The sequence below is a fragment of the Ictidomys tridecemlineatus genome, chromosome 11 (genome assembly GCF_052094955.1).
Source record: "Ictidomys tridecemlineatus isolate mIctTri1 chromosome 11, mIctTri1.hap1, whole genome shotgun sequence".
NCBI classification, from domain to species: domain Eukaryota; kingdom Metazoa; phylum Chordata; class Mammalia; order Rodentia; family Sciuridae; genus Ictidomys; species Ictidomys tridecemlineatus.
Genome location: NC_135487.1, coordinates 28,782,049 through 28,803,309, shown reverse-complemented (window position 1 = coordinate 28,803,309; position 21,261 = coordinate 28,782,049). Strand labels below are relative to the sequence as shown.

General features: G+C 40.0%; 1 protein-coding gene across 2 annotated transcripts in view; it reads right to left on the bottom strand.

Annotated features, from left to right (window-relative positions):
* Positions 1–10,525, bottom strand: part of Zmpste24 (zinc metallopeptidase STE24) — a 42,638-nt gene extending 32,113 nt beyond the window's left edge. The window contains exons 1-2 of one of the 2 annotated variants that reach the window (XM_078026020.1): positions 10,175–10,525; positions 7,373–7,541 (exon numbers count right to left, since the gene is read on the bottom strand). In XM_078026020.1, the coding sequence (XP_077882146.1) occupies positions 7,373–7,468 (96 nt within the window). In that variant the 5' untranslated portion in view covers positions 7,469–7,541; positions 10,175–10,525. The remainder of the gene's footprint in view (positions 1–7,372; positions 7,542–10,174) is intronic. The other variant, XM_005317865.4, reaches the window with a different exon arrangement.
* Between the last annotated feature and the right edge of the window lie 10,736 nt (positions 10,526–21,261).

Below are 21,261 nucleotides of genomic sequence, written 5' to 3'. Positions count from 1 at the left end.
ATATATGTATTTACTTATTGTGGCACCGAGGATTGAAACCACTCTACCAGTGAACTATACCCAAAACCTTTTATTTTTTGAGACAAGGTCCCACTAAATTGCCCTGGTTGGCCTTGAACTTGTAATTAAATTGCTGGGATTACAGGTATATGCCTTCATTCCCAGTTTGTATGTATGAATAATACAGTGACTTATGTATTTTTAAGACCACATAAAATGATATCATACTATACTTTTCATCCCACAATTTGCTTTCTATACTTTTCCATCTGCAGCATCTTTGTGTTCCTATTTTCTACAACCTTACCTATACTTTATATTATCTACTGTTTCGATTTTTACCAGTATGTTAGACTGGTTTAATATCACAGGTCTCAAGTCTGACTTTTAGTCATAAGTAGCAACAACAGCAGTATGTATTAGAAATGCAATTTCTTGGGCCCTAACCAGACTTTCGGAATCAGATACTGGAAGTGGGGCCCAGCTACAGGTGAATCTGATGGAAACGAACATTTAAAAATAATTTAAATAAATTGCTGTTTTATAAGCTTCCCTACCTCTATATCCAGGCATCTTCACCTTACAGTTATCTCAACCATGGCAGTTAAGTAAACACTGTTCCCAAAAGACATGATTTGGCACTACTATTTGGCATATGCTCCAGTTATTAAGGGAATTGACCTGAGTTATCGTTTCTTTTATCCTATTCCCAACACTAATAAATAATGTAGATTAAGGATTTATAATGCTTTTGGTGAAAGGCTAAAACACCTATTATTAAAAGTCCAGCTTTTAAATAAATATGAACTTTGAATGATTTATGAATGTAACTGGAAACTGCTGTTCCAAACTTTGTTTAATTTACTTTGGGGACCAGGAAATCAAGCATGGTGAACCATAACATTTCCCTATGTTAATAATCTCACTGAGCACACTCCTGGGAATGTCTTAGGACAAGAATTAATGCTCCTAGGGCTGGGGATGTGGCTCAAGCGGTAGCACGCTTGCCTGGCATGCATGCGGTCCGGGTTCGATCCTCAACACCACATACAAACAAAGACGTTGTGTCCGCCGAAAACTAAAAAATAAATATTAAAAAAATTCTCTCTCTCTCTCTTAAAAAAAAAAAAAAAAGAATTAATGCTCCTAACAAAAGCAATCCCACTGCTTTTATACATACTACATTGGTATAGTCTTGAAAAGCAGGCATGGCAGGAGTATAATAATCTATTTTATAGACAAGGCAACTGAAACTCTGGGTAAAATCATATATCTCTTCCTTCCTTCCTTCCTTCCATTTTATTTTGAGACAGGGTCTGGCTAAATTGCCCAGGCTGGCTTCCAACTTATAATCTTCCTCCTCTGCCTCCCAAGTCACCACTTCTCATTTTAAAGATGAGACAAATGAGGCTACAAAAGGCAAAACTGCTCACACAGAAACACACAGAAATTAGAGAAGCAACAATTTGAGCTTTTCTACTCTTCTCTATTCCTCAGCCATTCCTTTTTTTTTTTTTTAGTTATTGATGGACATTTATTTGAGTGTGTGTGTGTGTGTGTGTGTGTGTGTATAGGGGTGGGAATCTATCTCAGGGCTTCACATTTGCTAGGCAACTGCTCTACCACTAAGCCACAACCTCAGCCCCCACCCCCGCCATTCCATTTCTTGATGAGATCTCACTATGTTTCTCAGACTGGTCTCTCTGGATTCAAGTGATCCTCTTGCCTCAGTATAGCTGGGACTGAAGGCCTACAACACAGCACCCAGCCATTCCATTTCTTGAACAGGGTTTTTATTGACATCTGTGTGACTGGGGGGGGGGGGGAGAGTCTGTTTTAGAGAGGCTAGACATTCATAATGTCACTGCTTAATTTCCTCAGGTAGAAAGTATTAAGATAAATGGTCTAAGTTAATCTCACCCTTTGTGACAATAACATGCAGATCCATTAATTTTTATCAATGTAAAACAGGAATCAATTAACTTGTTTTAAAGAGAACAGTTTCAAAGTAACACCAAATTTGCTTCCTATCCAATGGTAAATGTAGCTACTAATTCCCCAGAGATAAATTTGGCACATTCAGGTTATCATCTTTAGAGTTTCAAGAATTGTTTCTTCCATATAATTATAAAGACTTAGATCAGCAGAGTTTAAAGCCCAGTTGTCTCACTTAATTTAAGCCATTTAATTTCTCTGAGCCTTCACTTCCTTATAAAGGCAATAATAATGCCTATCCATTCTATTTCATTGTTGTAAACATCAAACAAAACAGTGAACATAAAAACTGAATGTAGTACAAATCATAATTACTGTGCCCAGCTTTAGCCCATCAGTACTGCTTCTAGTTAAGCCACAGCTTACTGCAAGCATCTTACTTTATATACATATTCACCCAACTTCTATCATCTCCTAGAAAAAACTGAGTTAATCCCATGATCACCAACCATAATAACCAAGTGACGGCCCATCTTTGCTGGAATTATTTACTAGTGACAACCATGGAGATTGAAAATGCTTTCCATGCCAGTTTATCAATGGGGTAAGTTAAAGAACTTCAAAGAAGCAACTATCAGGGCTGGGTATATTGCTCAATAGTAGAAGCATGCTTAACACACTCAAGGCCCTGGCCCAGCAGCGGAGAGGGGGTAATTAAAAGAAAAAGAAAAATGAAGCAATCACCAGAGAGGAAGGAGGAAAGTGTCTAAATTCACTAGCTTTATTTCCATCTCTCTCTGAAGGCTGAATTCCTACTAAAGCCCTGAACAGAAAAAAAAAAAAATGTGCAGATAAGTTAATTAAAGTCAAATATAATCTGCAATAATGCTACCTCTCCTGGTTTAGTTGGAAGAAAACAAATTTTAATACTAATTTTCAATGTCTCAATACCTAAATTATCTCTGATTAATAAAAATATAATTAAAAAGTCAATATTGAAAAGACTGTGTGCCCAAAAAGACAATGCAATTTTATTTTCCAAATCTTTTATTTTATTTATTTTTATTTTTTTTAGAGAGAGAGAGAGAGAAAGAATTTTAATATTTATTTTTTAGTTTTCGGTGGACACAACATCTTTGTTTGTATGTGGTGCTGAGGATCGAACCCGGGCCACACGCATGCCAGGCGAGGGCGCTACCGCTTGAGCCACATCCTCAGTGCCTATTTTTCTTTTTTTTTAATAGATTCTTTTTTTAAAGAGAGAGAGAGAGAGAGAGACAGACAGACAGACAGACAGACAGACAGACAGAGACAGAGAGAATTTTAATATTTGTTTTCTTAGTTTTCGGCGAACACAACATCTTGTTTGTATGTGGTGCTGAGGATCGAACCCAGGTCACACGCATGCCAGGCGAGCGCATTACCGCTTGAGCCACATCCCCAGCCCAAATCTTTTATTTATTTTTCTAAAATGCCAAATTAGCTGGGTGTAGTGGCAGCCAGCCTCAGTTACTTAGCAAGACCATGTCTCAAAATAAAAATAAAAAAGACCGGAATAAGGGCTGGGGATATAGCTCAGTGCTTGCCTTGCATGCACAAAGCCCTAGGTTCTAATCCCCAGCACCACACACACCCCAAAAAAAAAAAAAAAAAAAAGAGAGAGAGAGAGAGAGAGAGAGATTCAGGTGTAGCTCAGTGATAGAGTGCCCTGGGTTAAATCCCTAGTATAAACAAACAAATAAATGAATAAAATACCAAGATTTTGCTGGTGCAGTGGCACATGCCTATAATCCCAGCAGCTCGGGAGGCTGAGGATTGCAAGTTCAAAGCCAGACTCAGCAAAAGCAAGGCACTAAGCAGCTCAATGAGATCCTGTCTCTAAGTAAAATACAAAATAGGGCTGGGAGATGTGGCTCAAAGGCTGAATGTCCCTGGGAGTTCAATCCCCAGTACCCAACCCCCCAAAAAAACAAACACCAAAATTTGATTTATCTCTTCCAGTATGTCATTTTCCATTTCCTTAAGGAAATGAAAGTAGTTCTAATAAACTGGATCTAATCACAATTTCATATTTGTCAAGGAAAATTTTATGACTAGCTAGACAATTTTGTCTTTTGTTTTTGCTGCTACACTGAGGACTGACCAAAAGGGAGTTCTACCACTGAGTTACATCTCAAACCTCTCCCTCCTTTTATTCATTTTGAGACAGGATCTCACTAAATTGCCTGGGCTGACTTGGAATCTATAATCCTCCTGCACCATACTCCTGAGTAGCTGGGATTATAGGTGTGTACCACTGCCCCTGACAATTCTCATCATTTTAACAAAGCTGTAATACAGTTTTGTTTCTTTAATTCATGTAACAATTATGGTAGCCAATCTCAATTATTTTCAAAGATATAGGAGTCTTTCTCTTTGTAGAACTGAAAGACCTGAGAGAGTTCTGAAGGAACAATGGTGATGATAAACATAGTATTCGCCTACATGATGGAGCACTTAACAATGGATCAGACCCCAACTGTAAATGTTACATATATAAACTCAATTAATCCTCTCAACAATATTATGAGAAACTATTATTCCCATACCACTTTAATGAATGAGAAAACTGGGGCACCAAAATGGTTAGAATGTCTGAAGTCACAAAGCTAGTATGACAGAGCTGAGATTCAAACTAATCACCAAAGCTCAAAGTTACTCAGAATCTCTATACCATGAACTTTCTTCTTGACAGTAGAAAAGAAAATTTCACTCTTTCTTTTTTGGATTGAACCCAGGGATACTTAACCATAGAGCCACATCCTCAGCCCCCCTTTTAAATATATTTTAGAGACAGGGTCTCACTGAGTTGCTTAGGGCCTTGCTAAGTTGCTGAGACTGGTTTAAATTAACCATCCTCCAGTCTCAGCCTCCCAAGCTACTGGGATTATATGCATGTGCCACCATGCCCAGCTAAAATCTTACTCTTTTTATGTATGAAGCACAAATATATACACCCACAGTATAAAAACAGATCTGGGATATTAAAATTTCATGAAGGGGTCAATTAGCAAAAAAAAAAAAAAAAATGTGTAATAGAAGAGAGGGGTAATGAAGGGGAGATCATGAAAAAGGATGGCAAACACTGCTCTATAACACATAGCCTCTCTTTTTTTTAGCATGCAGGTAAGACTGGTCCTGTGTTTTGCTAAAATTGCCTCTTTGTTATTTCAATGACTAAATATGAGTTTTGTGCTTATTATATATGTCAAGCACCAGGAAAAAAATGATAAACAGACCTTAAAGTACCCCTTCTTTAAAAAGGATTTATCAATTAAACAAATATATTTAATACAACGTGAAGTACTCTGACCAGTCTTGAGGGGCAAGGAGTTTTCAAATGATTTCTTAAAAGAAATGATGTCTCAGTCAGCTGGATTCTAAGGGAAGAACAAGGATTAACCAACCTCCACTGAGAAGGTGGTCATGAAACATGAGGAAAATGGCACCTTAGGCAGAGATACCAGCATGAAAAAACATGCCAAGTCCTAGGAAGCCAATCTCGGTATAGGATCGTCAATAAAGAAGGGGAAAGAAGATTCAAGGGGAAGGAACAAAAAGATGAGCCTCAAGGATCTGTGGCCAGGGCTGGGGTTACCTAGCATGTGTGAGGCACTGGGTTCAATTCTCATCACTGCATATAAATAAGCAAAATAAAGGTTCAGTGACAACTAAAAAACTATCCAAAAAAAAAAAAAAAAGACTCTATGGCCAGATTGAAAAGGACCTCATAAACCAAACCAGGAAGTTTGTACTTTATCCTAATGGAAACAGCAAACCAGTGAAAGATTTTTTTTTCTGGTGGTGCTGGGGATTGAACCCAGGGACTTATGAATGCTAGGCAGGCACTCTACCAACTGAGCTATATCCCCAACCCCCTGAAAGATTTTATATAGAATAACAAGATCAAAACTGCTTCAGAAAGATTCCTTTGGCAGGCTAGGGATATAGCTCAGTTGGTAGAGTGCTTGCCTTGCATGCACAAAGCCATGGGTTCAATCTCCACCATAGCACAACAACAAAAAGATTAACACACATAGTAAGGTCCTTTGTCACAACTGGCCTGCAGGTGAAAATCATCGTATGTCAACTGACTATGCAGTTATGTATCTGCCTTTTTTTTTTTTCTTTCTTTCTTTTGCAGTACTAGGGATCGAAACCAGAGCGGCTCTACCACTGACCAATATCCCCAGCCTTTTTTCTTTTTGATTTTGGGACAGGGTTCTCTCTAAGTTGCCCAGACTGGCCTCAAACTTGTGATTCTCTGGCGATGGCCTCAGCCTCACAAGTTACTGGTATTACAGGTGTGTGCCACCATGCCCGATATGTTTCAGATTCTTTTATTCCACACCCATTACTATCAATAACAAAATTATCCCACTCTTCAGTATTTATCCAGAAGAATTAATGTCAGCATATTATAGATATACATGCAAACCCATATATTTAGCAGTGCAATTCAAAATAGCCAAGTTGGAACCATTGTAAGTGTCCATAAAGAAAATATGACATATATACACAATGGAGTTTTTTTTTAAACATTTTTTTATTTGCAGTTGGACACAATGCCTCTATTTTTAATATATTTACTTTTATGTGGTGCTGAGGATTGAACCCAGGGCCTTGCATGTGCTAGGCGAGCACTCTACCAATGAGCCACAACCCCAGCCCCTGGAGTTTATTTATTTTTTAGTTGTAGGTGAACATAGTACCTTTATTTTATTTTTATGTGGTGCTGAGAATTGAACCCAGAACCTCATGCATGCTAGGGGAGCGCTCTACCACTAAGCCACAACCCCAGCCCCACGATGGAGTTTTATTCAGCTATAAAGAACAAAATTATGTCATTTGCAAGAAAATGCCTGGAATCTAAGGGCATCATGTTAAGTGACATAAGCCAGACTCAGAAAGTCAAAAGTCATATGTTTTCTCTCATATATGGGAGTTAGAAAAAAAGAGGAAAAAAAAAAAGGAGAATCTCAGAAAAAAGAGAGGCTAGTACGGTAAAGAAGTGGGCCAAGGAGCGAGAGGAGAGGAGAAAACAGAAAGTACTAGGCAAAAAAAATTTACCAAATTATGTTATGTGTGTGTAAGAATGTTGTAATGAATCACACTATTTGTATAATTATAATAAAACACTCAAATTGTGCATTTTAAAGGGTGAATTTATGAAATGTGAATTAGATCTCGATAGCTACTGAAATCATAAATATCAGATCATGCTTATGACATAAAAGTGTCCCAAGTGGGTAAAAAATAGTAACGCTAAAGGTTAGGAAAGCACTGTGGGACTGGTAGGAATAGTACCCTCTTTTGTGTCATAAAAATACAAAAATGAGAACATTGCAAAGTATTAAATAATTTGAGAGACCATCTTTCCAAGATGTAAATTACTCACAGTGCCTTCAACTTCTGAATAGAGTCCTGACCAGAAGCTGAAAGTACTTTTATCCAGTTGATACAGTCGAGATTTCTCAAATGTTTCAGCATCCATGATCTGTCCTAACTCCGGGGGTACACGAGTTGTTGTTTTATATATTCTTCTCTGAAATATTTTAAAGAAAACACTTTAACAAAACAGTCAATTGTTTATTACAATAGTAATTTATGATCTTACATTGAATAGTTTATAGCATTAACTTGCCACTTAATCTGCACATCTGCAGAGTGTTTCATATATACGAAAATACTACATTTGGTCACATACACTGATTACTGAAACAACTGATGCAGAAAAGTTAAAGGCAGAACAAGAGAATATGAGGCTAGCTGACTACAAAGAACAAAAATCAGGATTATCCTCACACTTCACTTTACATATGTAAACCAAAGTTTTAACATCACAAGGGTGCCACTCTTTCTGGGTATGACTATGTCCTATAATACAGAAAAAAAAAACTGTGAAAAAGAGAAGCATATTAACCATATTAACATATAATAACATATTAACCACAAGCAATAACAGATATTGTTGCTAGTCATTAAATTTGGTCCAAATTAAGAGAGATTTAAGGAATCAAAGAAATTATCAGGTCTCTAAGATCAATTTTCTCATTATGCCAAATTTTAAAAGGTAATTTTGGCTCATGAGACATACCACAGGAAGCAGATACCAAAAAAATAGGACAGAAACATCTTCTACAATGGTTTTGCAACAAATGCTTTCTCTATATATTGTATGTCAATAAAAGTTGAGGGCATTAAATAATGCATAATTCAGTACAGGCACTACTGAAAAGTAGTTACTCTGACTACTTAGTAATAAGTAGTTATTAAGGCTTATTATTAAAGTAAGACAGATAGATGGTCAATAGCTTATTGAGAAAAAAATTAAAACTGTTTATAAATTCATGTAGAATGTAAATTGAGAAAAAAAATTTGAAAAGAGAAAGGACTGAAATGCTCAAGAGAGAACAGTTAGAAAGGTTTTTACATCATCAGTGATAACACAGAAGATTCTAAATAAAGCAATCAACAGTGAAAGACTGCAATAAAATGTCAATTAAACTCATTTAAACATTTAAACTCATTTAAAAATTCTGATCTAGTCACCCACAGTGATACATGCCTGTAATCCCAGGAACTCAAGAAGCTAAGGCAGGAGGATCACAAATTCAAGGCCAGTCTGGGCAATGTAGCAAGACCCTCTCTCAAATAAAAAATAAAAAGGACTGGGGATGTAACTCAATGGTAAAGCATCCCTGGCATCAATCCCCAGTACTAAAAGTTCAGATCTCAGTCAGGTGAGGTGATCCATGCCTGTAATCCCAGCTACTCAGGAGGCTGAGGCAGGAAGATCCAAAGTTCCAGGCCAGCCTCAGCAATTTAGCAAGACCCTGTCTCAATTTTTTTGTTTGTTTTAAAGTGCTGGGGACGTAACTCAATCTTAAAGAGTTACAGGGTTCAATCCCCAGTACTGGGGGAAAAAAGTTCAGATCTCTAATTTTTCAAGCTATTTATTAGGATTATCTTTAGAGAGCTGTTATTAAGTAATTTTTGCCTTCTACTCCCCCCCTCCCTGCCCACCAGTGCTGGAGATTGAACCCACGGACTGAGGCATGCTAGTCAAGTGCTCAACCGGTAAGCTACATCTTCAAACCCCATCCCCACCTCACATTTTTTATTTGTTACAGAGAAATGAACCCAGGGACGCTTTGCCCCTGAGCTTCATGCCCAGCTCTTTTTATTTTTTAAAGACGGTCCAGTTGCTGGGATTACCGCCCCCCCCCCAACCCTCTAAGATTTTGAGACAGATTCATAATAAATAATTGCCCATAGTGGCCTCCAAGTTTTGCTCTTCCTGCCTCCACCTCCAGAGTAGCTGGGGCCAAAGGTGTGTGCCACTAGGATACTATTTTAAAAATTTTTTAACGAAAATAATGTAAATATAATACTTTTTAGCAAAAACATACGTACTTTAAGGAGATTAAAAAGAAAAAAGGGGGATGGGGTTGTGGCTCAGAGGTAGAGCGCTCGCCTAGCACGAGCGATGCCTTGGGTTCGATCCTCAACACCACATAAAAATAAAATAAAGATATTGTGTCCATCTACAACTAAAAAATAAAATATTCATTAAAAAAAAAGAAAAAGAAAAAAAGGATGGGCAGGGGGTTGTGGCTTTGTGGTAGAGCGCTCAACTGGCACGCGTGAGGCACTGGGTTCCATCCTCAGCATCATATGAAAATAAATGTACTGTGTCCACCTACAACTAAAGAAAAAATATGAAAAATTTATCAAAAAGAAAATAGAGAGTGTCAGTCCTTGGAAGAATTGCAACATCTTTATTTTCAGAAAATGATTTCCTAATCCTGTGGTTGAGCAGGATAACACGAATATATATCATGGGGAAGTTGTGATTCGAATATGTCAGCAGCTTTCTTTTGAAGGCTTACATCAAAGATAAAGGAGCCTGGGTCTGCACCCAAAGAACCAAAGAGGCTGTAGGGCAGGCATAAGCTCAAACTTGAGGGGGCTACCTTTTCCTTTCTTAAGGCCCTAGGGTCTCACGAAAAACTTCCCTGAGGTACCAAGAACCCCTAAAAGCCAAGTCCGCCATAGGGCCAAGTTAGAAGGCCCAGCAAGGGTTACGGGGTTGAAACTGGTGCTAGGACCCGAGCAAACATCTAGGACTTAGGGTCCATTCCGAGCCTGGCCTAGGGCTGGCGGGTGTTGAGTTCAGGTGGGCCCTGTCTAGGCTCACCTGCCGCTGTGCTAGGAAGGTCTCCCAAAGATACACTGTCCAGGAAAAGAGCAACACCGCCCCGAAGATACGCTTCTCTGCGGGCATCTCCCACATGGCGTCCAGCGACGCCGACATCCCCATGGCCACCCGGTTCCACCGGCTCCTTCGGCGTGCACCGGTGCCACACTGACACCCGTCCTCTCAAAGAGTCCCCGCGGTGCCACAGCGATATGGGTCCCTTCCGAGTGCCTCTACACAGACACCCGCCCCCATACCAGCCCCTCCGCGCAGCCGGCAGTGTCGCAAAAGCACTCCTCTTCTTGCCTCCACCCGCTGGGGACTTCTAGTTTCTCATAGGAAAGGACCAGCCCCACCTTCCTCACTTCCGGCTCAAACGGGGAGGGAGCCCAGACGCTGAGTTCCGGCCCTGGCTGAGCTTGCGTTGCACCTACATCCATCCCCCGCCCCTCGACTTTGGGTTCCTGCCCAGGGTTCTGGATTTCCTCCTGGGCTTTATACCGCGGCCGGGGGCGGGGCTTTCTAACCTCTCTAGTGCCAATTCCTTTAGGTTTTGGGGCCTTGGTTGCCTAGAATGGGCTGCGGCATATTCTGTGCTTTCCTGAGCTGGGACGAGCTGACAGAAATTCTGGGTTTAGGGGCTGGGGTTGTGGCTCAGTGGCAGAGCGCTTGCGTCGCATTCATGAGGCCCTGGGTTCGATCCCCAGCACCACATAAAAATAAATAAATAAAAGTGAAGATATTGTGTTCATCTACAACTAAAAAAAAAAAAATTAAAAAAAAAAAAAAGAAATTCTGGGTTTAGCAGTCGCCGACCCAGTGGGCCGCCATCCGCGCCCAGAGGTGGCTGGGAAGAATGGGCGAGTATAGTAGGCGTCCCAGGCTGTCAAAATCTTTGCTGTTGGCTCGTGCTGTCCAGCTGCGGTAGGTGCATCCCTGGGATACCAGAAGAACGAGGCGAGGCATTGCACATGGAGTGTTTTGGCCTATATTGGCGTGTTCTGACTTCAAGTGTATTAGATGAGAATGACGGTAGCAATGAGAATTTCACTTGCAGACCTTACTTCATCCACCCCAAGTGTACTTGGAAGTGGCATTTTGCCCAATTGTGCCCTGGGGTAAGGCAAGAATAGGGTAGGTTAGAAATACCTGAAACGAAAGTCCTGTCTTTAGGGGACAAACAAACTCTGATCAAGTCTCAGTGCCATTTCTGTCTTGGAATTCAGAAGTGAAATGTGTCACTGCGACACCTGTCAACACATTTATTTTACTTGAAAACCGAAGTCAGAATTTTTCTGAACAAAAGTAAATCTAATTTGGTTAATTGGTTCTATAGACTGGTGTTGCTAAGTTGCCTAATTTTTTTAAACAATAAATTTAACTAAATCTATTTAAATTAGTGATACTGCGACTCTGGAGGCTGAGGCAGGAGCATCACAAGTTCAGGGCCAGACTCAGCAACTTAGGAAGACTCTGTCTCGAATTTTTTTAAAAAGCAAATGATTATAATAATAAGATAACAAATTATTTTGCAAATCAGATGTTCTCCAGTTCTTTATTTACAGCAAAATTGATGGCTGACCTAATTGAATTGTCAGCTAATGAAATATCACTTTTAATTTTGGGACTATAACTCAGAAAAAAGCCCCAAAATTGATTGACATTACTAAAACAAAACAACTAGCATTTTCATATTCTTATTTATTTGAATATTTCTTAGCCTTGTGTTTATTAAAACAAAAAAGGAATGGAATTGAAACTGAATCCTGTTGATTTATCAGTAAGCAATACTCACCTAGGTGCATGAATTAATTGATAGGAAAGCCCCATCTATTTTAGGGCTTTATACATGTTATTCAAGCCCTCTACCAACTGAGCTTCATCCCCAGACATAAGAAATGCTTTCTCAATAGAATTATACCACTTATGTTTCTGTATTATCACAATTTGTAATTGTGTTGTTTTGACTAGCTATATACTAAATTGCAATGATAATTCAGAATTCTTTCTAATACCTAGAACCATAAGTTACAGGGAATTGTTAAAAATTTTACTTTCAAGCATATTTTTATTGTAAAGAAGTGATCAATAAAATGTTTTTCAAACATTAATTACATTTGGATAACTTGGGGGGAAAGAACCTAAATATAAGTTAGAGATGATAAAGGAGCAATGTTAAGACTGTCTTGCCTTCTAGAGAGGGGTCACATTCTCCCTTGAATGTGTATTACTTTTCTCACCTCAAAGGTTCTGACTCAAGATTAATTCTCCCCCGAATGTGTATTTCTTACTTTACCCCAAAGGATGTCTCTTACTCTTGGGATGGCCTGCATTCTCCCCTTGCTTTTCTAAATAAAATTCTGTGCCTACTGGGGTAGGGTGGGGAGAATGATGTTGAAAGCTCATTTATGTATTTTTTAATGGATGAGAGTGTTTATTCAATTGTTATATACTTTCTGTTGGATTATTATAAAAAGTGATTTCACAGTTTTTAATTATCAGTGTGTATAATTTGCTAGAATTTACATTGCAACTATTTAAACTTACATTGAAAACTTTTAGATGGAAGGATAAACACCTTCAAAATATTCTCTTCTAAGGTCATCTTTATTATGCCCTCTTACTTTTCTTGTCGTTACTTATCCGTGAGTCCAAAGTCTCACTAAAACTTTTGTCACTCAAACTTTTGACAAAGAGCACAAGTTTAGACTAAAGCTGCTTGAGTGCCAGTCATAACCATGATTAGTAAGTTATTTACCCTTTGTGCATCAGTTGCTCATCAGTACAGTGAGAGAGTACTTACCGCCTTCATTGTTAGGATCAAATAAGAAAATTCATGTAAAGCTCTAAGCAATGTACATGACCAAATAAGTACCCAGTAAAGGCTAGCTACTAGGGGCTGGGGATGTGGCTCAAGCGGTAGCGCGCTCACCTGGCATGCGTGAGTCCCGGGTTCGATCCTCAGCACCACATACAAACAAAGATGTTGTGTCTGCCAAAAACTAAAAAATAAATATTAAAATTCTCTCTCTCTAAAAAAAAAAAAAAAGGCTAGCTACTAGCTCTTCATGCTTGGGAAAATGGCATCAGTGATCTGTCCCTGTGTTTGAAGAGAAAGGAACCAGAAGATGGTGTGAAGTTTCAAAGCCAAAACTGACTGCGGTTCATTCATTCAAGAAAAATATCTGCAAAATACCAGACACTGCTAAGTGTGAGTGTGATCCAAACAAAGCCCATCCTTTCCTGAAACTTAGATTCTTAGTGGGCTGGGGTGGATGGAGTGAGAGATGATAAGCAAATATATCACAGTAAAAGTGGAGGTGGTGATAAGTGCTATGAAGAAAAAACAGAGAAAAGGGAATAGAGTGTATTGGTGTGAGGGGCACTAGTTTACATAAGATGGTCAAGGAAGGCCTTTAAGATTAGCCAACAGTTGATCTCAGACCCCTACCCCCCCAAAAGTGGGTAACTGGGGAAAATGTCAATCAGAGTGAACAGTGTAAAGACCCTGAGGTTGGACAATGCTTAACCCACCTGGGGACTGGTAAGAAGGTAAGAAAGAGTAAGGAGAAAGGGAAATGCAGATCCTGATGTTACCGCTGTTTACCGGTGACGGTGACGAGTCCTTGCTTCTGCAATGCTGAAGTATAACACCAGAGAAGCACGCCAAGGCAAGTTTAGAGTGTAAAGTAGAAGCTTTATTAAAGGACAACAGAAAAGACTTCTCCCAGGAGGAAGAAAAGGACCCAAGAGGTGGAATCCTTGGAAGGGTGAGGCCGTCCCTCTTTTATAGCTAAGGTCTTCTTTCAGCTTTCCCGCATTTCTATCAGGTTCCTGTCCTTTGTTGTTATCTTGCAGTGATAGAATGTAGGTGGGGAGACCCAAAAGGTGAGGGGCAGAAGGGCCTGAGGAGTAATCTTGGGCAGAAAGGGCCTGGAGGCCTTTTGATTAGCATCTCCCTGTTTGCTGGGAGCTGTTTCATTAATATTTCTTAAGAATGTGCTCTGGACCTTGGGAACATTAATATTTCAATTTTCCAAGTGCTACTCTGCTTTCCTGGGCTCCATTCTCAACATGGCCTTCATTTTCTATTTTACTCCATATTAGACCCAATTTACCTAACTACACTACCTATCTTTAAATCTGGCTTCACTGGCATCATGCACAATCTCCTAGTTAGAACCCTGATGTTTACTTAGAATGAAAGAATAAGCCATTGGAGAGTTTTGAGAAATGATGATTCCTCTGACTACTATGTGAAGGGTAAATGTAATAAGGACACAGATCCAGATCGAAGCAGTGGTCCAATTAGGAGGCCATTTCAAGAACCCAGGTGAGGTCTGAAAGTATAGCTCAGAAAATTGAAATATTAATGTTCCCAAGGTCCAGAGCACATTCTAAAGAAATGTTAATGAAACTCAGAATCTGTGCTTAGTATGTCCAAGGCCTGGGCTCAATACACACACACACACACAATAGAATCCAAGTGAGAGTCCAGAGTGGTAGCAGTGGATAGATAAGTGAATTTCAGAAAGTGAATAATTATGTGTCACTTATAGAAAGTTCCAACAGAGGGGCTGGGGATGTGGCTCAAGTGGTAGCGCGCTCCCCTGGCATGCTTGCGGCCCCGGGCTCGATTCTCAGCACCACATACAAAGATGTTGTGTCCACCGAAAACTAAAAAATAAATATTAAAATTCTCTCTCTCTCTCTCTCTCTCTCTCTAAAAAAAAAGTTCCAACAGAACTTTTGTCTGTGTACAGTCTAAAAACAGGAGCTTCAAAATATTACCTACTTTGGGGCTAGGGATGTGGCTCAAGCGGTAGCGCGCTCACCTGGCAGGCGTGCAGCCCGGGTTCGATCCTCAACACCACATACAAACAAAGATGTTGTGTCCACCAATAACTAAAAAATAAATATTAAAAAATCTCTCTCTCTCTCTCTTCTCTCTCTTTAAAATATATATATATATATATATATATATATATATATATATATATATATATTACCTACTTTTTACTCCAAAGACTGGGTCTTTTTTTCCTCCCAGAATTGTAGAACCAATAGTAAGACTGAGCATATTTGAGCATTGAAGGAAACTTCTATTCTTGGCCAAGAATAAAATTTCCCATCCCTTGGGAGTCCAGAGGTTATAAATATAAAGGAAATGAGAATAATAAAAGGGAGGCGTATATATGTCTTTTATTAAAATGATATTAGACCCAGTGGCTGGGTGGCTGAGGCAGGAGGATTGCAAGTTCAAAGCCAGCCTCAGCAATGGCAAGATGCTGAGCAACTCAGTGAGACTTTGTCTCTAAATAAAATAGAAAATAGGGCTGGGGATGTTACTCAGTGGTTAAGCACCTCTGAGTTCAATCCCCAGTACCAAAAACTAAAAAATAAAGAAACAAGGTTTGTTTGGCCATCTAAAATCGAACCAGTTTCAGCTAGCCCAACTAAAGAAAAACTCTCAGCCTTCAGACATCTGGTCTTCAAAGGTGAGCAAGATTAAAACCAGCATGATGGCTGGCACACACCAGTAATACCAGATACTCAGGAGGATGAGATTGAGGATTGCAAATTCATGGCCAGGCTCAGCAATTTAGTGAGATGCTCTCTCAAAAAAAAAAAAAAAAAAAAAAAATTGGAGGGAAAATAGCATGGTGGTGTTATGCTCGAATTTGGGACCCCCAAAAGACCACCAGAGACAGCAAAGAGGTGTTTATTGTGAGCTAGCTCAGTCCTCCGTGTGCACACAGCAACTGGTGACGCTGAGAGGCCCCAAGCCCAGGGTTTGCAGCATTTTTATACATTTTTTGGAGAGGGCAGGGACTTCACATACATCATAGCAAATCATCACACACTGTGGGAAAATCAAATAACAACTCTAAAACATGATTAGCACATTCACTGGTGGGAACAAGTTGGGTAGGGGTGATTGGTCAGTACAAAAGGGGTATTCATTTGAACTGATTGGTTTAAGCCAAGAGAGGTGTACGTGCTGAACTACATGGTTTCCCAACATGTTATCAATCACCATAAACTGGGGGGTCATCTGGTATCCTAGGTATTTCCCTGTCTCATGCTGATTGGTGGTTGCTAGGGGGTTGCTATGGATCACCACCTAGCCTGACTGAGTCAGGGACACCTGGCTCAGCAGATCTCTTCTGTTATTTGTAGATAAACAACTTAGCAGGGTGGGAATGTGCCTAGGAGTGCTCTATGGGTTTTTCCAAGGACAAAGGTCATGTCCCTTCCTTGGACAGGCTTTGCTCTGAGGTAGAGGCTGGTTTTTCATTGGTAGAGCATTTGTTATGGCTTAGATATTAGGTGTCCCCTAAAAGCTCATGTGTGAGACAATGAAAGTTTAGAGTTGAAATGATTGGGTTATGAGAGCCTTAATCTAATCACTGTTAAACCACTGTTAGAGGGGCTGGGGTTGTGGGGTCTGCAGTAGGGCACTTGCCAAGCATGTGTGAGGCACTGAGTTGGTTTGATCCTCAGCACCACATTTAAATAAAGGTATTGTGTTTACCTACAACTAAAATAAATAAATATAAAACCCTGATAGGGATTGACTGAGTGGTAATTATACAAAGGTAGGATGTGGCTGGAGGATGTGGGTCCCTGGGGGCATATATCTTTCTGGTATATATTTTGACCCTGGAGACTTCGAGTTCTCTCTGCTTCCTTCTTCAGTCTACTGAGCTGCTTTCATCTTCCACACTTTTTGCCATGATGTTCTGCCTCACTTGGGCCCAAAGCAATGAAATCGGCCATTTGTAGACTGAAATCTCTGAAACTGTGAGCCCCAAATAAACTTTTCCTCCTCTAAAATTGTTCTTGTCAGGACTTTTGGTCACAGTGGTGAAAAAGCTGACTAAAACAGCACTCATGGGTTCAATCCCCATTATTAAAAGGGGAAAGAGAAAAAAACCAAAAAAGACAAGAATAGAGTAGGACAAAAATTCAGTGAGGACACCTAGACAGTGAAAGACCAGGGCAGGGTAACAGAAACAGGCTGTTGATAGTGAAAGGAAAGCAAGGAACCCGGAGATGAAAGTTGGAGACTAGGCAGAGATACACAGTGAATTTGTCAGAGCTGACAAATAAAGGACATCTCTGTATAGATGGAGAGAGGCAACACAGGCTTGGGAGTTGGGACTTTTATAGGGCAGGCTCAAGGATTAGAGACTCCTAATTCGGGTAGTTAAGGGTGGGGTTGGTATGAGGGAGTGGTGATATGCCCTTGGGCAGGAAAGAATGCAGATGGTGATGTTATGCTCGGATTCAGGACCCCCAAAGACCACCAGAGACCCAAGATCCATGTAAGCAGCAAAGAGGTGTTTATTTCGAGCTAGCTCAGTCCTCTGTGTGCACACACAACAACTGGTGACACTGAGAGGCCCCGAGCCCAGGGTTTGCAGCATTTTTATACATTTTTTGGAGAGGGCAGGGACTTCACATACATCATAGCAATCATCACACACCGAGGGAAAATCAAATGACAACTCTAAAACATGATTAGCACATTCACTGGCGGGAACAAGTTGGGTAGGGGTGATTGGTCAGAACAAAAGGGGTATTGGTTTGAACTGATTGGTTTGAGCCAAGAGGGGTGTACGTGCTGAACTACATGGTTTTCCAATATGTTATCAACCACCATAAACTACTGGGAGGGTCATCTGGCATCCCAGGTCTCATACTGTCTCATGCTGATTGGTGGCTGCTAGGGGGTTGCTATGGATCCCTACCTAGCCTGACTGAGTCAGGGATACCTGGCTCAGCAGATCTCTCCTGTTATTTGTAGATACACAACTTAGCAGGGTGGGAATGTGCCTAGGAGTGCTCTGTGGGTTTTTCCAAGGACAAAGGCATGACCCTTCCTTGGACAGGCTTTGCTCTGAGGTAGAGGCTGGTTTTTCAGTGAGGGGTTGTATTGGTATGAGGGAGTGGTGAGGCTTTCTCAGAAATGCCCTTGGGTGGGAAAGTGAATTTTTTCTTAAAATGGAGGTTGTCATTTAAAATGGCTGTCCAGATGCTAAACAAAGACCTTACAGATAGGACCATAGCCAATTGAAAAAGGATTAAATTTAGAGGATAAGGATTTTCCTCTCTAGAGTTGTAGACACTGCTAGAGGGGTAATTCATTGATTTAACCTAATTGATAAAATAGCTCTCAAACTCTTCCCCTATCTTGCCTTGGATTCTCTGCTTACCAACATCTTTAATTGATGCCATGGTTATACATATTTTGAAGAAAAGAATGATTCCTATTAAGAATGGAATGAATGCTTGGTATCAGTTTCCCATGACTATGGTATGAATCACACACACATCCACACACACACACACACACACACACACGCGAACACACACATCTGAGGAGCTGAAAGCAAAGAATGAGGTGATCCCATCAGTTTCTGTCACACTGTGGCATTCTAACAGGAGCAGCCAGTCTGTTTTATCTTTTTATCTAGCTCATTCTGTTTTTTCTCTCACATAGACTTCTAAATCTACATTACTTTCTTGTTAAAACACCTATAATGATAATTTATGACAGTCCAAAACCCAAAATGGGGGCTGAGGATGTGGCTCAAGTGGTAGTGCACTCTCCTGGCATGCGTGCGGCCCGGATTCAATCCTCAGCACCACATACAAAGATGTTGTGTCCGCCAAAAACTAAAAAATAAATATTAAAATTCTCTTTCTCTCTCTCTTTAAAAAAAAAACAAAACCAAACTGTGCTTTCATCATAGGGTCTTTCCAGAGGAAGAGGAGACAAGACCTCTATTTCAACTTTCCAGGCTCTAGACATTTTACAGAAAATAATTTAAGGATTTGTCAGATTTTAACAAAGAGAAAGAGTTCATTAGAAAGAGAAATGTGAAGATACACATTCTCAGAGCAGAATTCAGGCTATCTCTAGATTTAGAAGTGCTTTTGAAGTCTCTTTTTTTAAAGGATACTTTGTGATGGGTGGCCTAGGAAGGCGTGGGATAGCAACATCAGCCTAGTGAACTCAGTTCTTTGATTGCAGATCTCTAGAAGTTGATGGTGGTCTGATCTTCCAGGATCTTCAGACTGACATTATCTCTTCTATCTGGATGATGTTTGGAATGTGTCTATACTATTGGTTTGTTTAAATACATCTCCCTATGCTTTATCTAATCCAAAAACACATTGTGTAGGCTAACAGTGTACTTAAACTTTGATCAAAATGAGGCAATTTGCATAGATGAATTAACTTACAAAAACGTAAAAACAAATCTGGGGAGTAAGTCTGACCATGGGGCTTTTAGATTTACAGCTACAGTCTCTTTTTCTTTCCCCTTTGTCTTCTTTCTGCCTATCTTTATTCCTTTCATTCTACCTTATAGGTCCTTCATTACTGACATTAGTCTACTTACTATTCAAGGCCCTTTTTCTAATACTTTCCTTTTATATACCCCAGAGGGGTAATCAAGACAAGAGATTTGGAATAGAATTTAGACAGTTGAGACTTTGACTCTCAGAGATTAGCATGACACTCCAGCAGCAGCATAATAAGAAACTTCTCAGTCAAACTGTTGGATAATGCATGTTGTCAACTCTCATCTGTATGGTTCACCATATCATGAATTAAAGTTGATTTGAAGGTGAGGTTAGAATTTTTCCCTGAACCCAGAATTCATAATTATAACTCTGAAAATAGCCAGTGCATCAGTCAGTCTAAAATTCTCCTTGTTTGAGCCATCCTATTTTCTTATATACACCAATGATGATTCCCAGGAAGAATATTTTCTGTTCATTGCCTATTTAATCCTTTACTAGACAACTCAATATCACTTCCTCTGCAAATCCTTTTTCTGGCTCCACTCTGCAGTGGTTGTACTTTAACACCAGTGTACTAGGCAGGAATTATGGTCAAAATTATCCTCGGAAATCCTTTAGGAAGGGACAACTTAGGATACAGCTATATTGTTCTCTTGTTATTCAGCAGAGTCAGTTTTTCTCCAACATGGCAACAAATCATTTTTTTAAAAAATATTTTTAGTTGTTGATGGACACAATGGAATTGGCTGTCTATGGACTGATACCTTTGAAGCCATGAGACCCCAAATAAACTAACTTTTCCTCCTCTAATTTTTTTTTTTTTTTTTTTTTTTTTTTTTTTGGTATAGGGGATTGAATCCAGGAGCACTCAAACACTGAGCCACATCCCCAGCCCTATTCTGTATTTTATTTAAAGATATGGTTCTCGGGCTGGGGCTGTGGCTCAGGCGGTAGCGTGCTCGCCTGGTATGCGTGTAGCCCGGGTTCGATCCTCAGCACCACATACCAACAAAGATGTTGTGTCCGCCAAGAACTAAAAAATAAATATTAAAAATTAAAAAAAAAGGGTTCTCACTGAGTTGCTTAGCCCCTCACTTTTGCTGAGACTGGTTTTGAACTTTGATTCTCCTGCCTCAGCCTCCTGAACCGCTGGGATTACAGGCGTGCACCACTGTGCCCAGCCTAAAATTATTATTTTTTTTTAAGAGAGAGAGAGAATTTTATTTTTAATATTTATTTTTTAGTTCTCGGCGGACACAACATCTTTGTTGGTATGTGGTGCTGAGGATCAAACCCGGGCTGCACACACGCCAGGCGAGCGTGCTACCAGTTGAGCCACATCCCCAGCCCCCTAAAATTATTCTTGTCAGGTCTTTTAGTCAGAACAGAAAAAAAAAAAAAAACTGACTAAAACACTCACACATTTGAGTAATTAATGCAGGAATGCCCTGGGCTGCATATTTTTCTTATGCAAAGGACCAGCACAGGCCAGCCTATGTCTATGGAACAGTCCACAGCACAGCACTTTCAATACCTCTGGTCACACCTCTTCAGCATGGATCCTAAGGCAGTAGCTCTGACCACCCTCCCTTCTTTTCTCATCCACTTCCATTCCTTTCCTACATAGCTGCTTATGGTCTTCAGTCTGACAAGTGAGCACTACAATCCCAGATTCCACCTATCCCCACTGGAAACTGAACCCAGGGTCTTGTGCATGGTAGGCAAGCATTCTACCTTGAAGCTTCATCCCTAGAGACATTTTTAACTGTCTC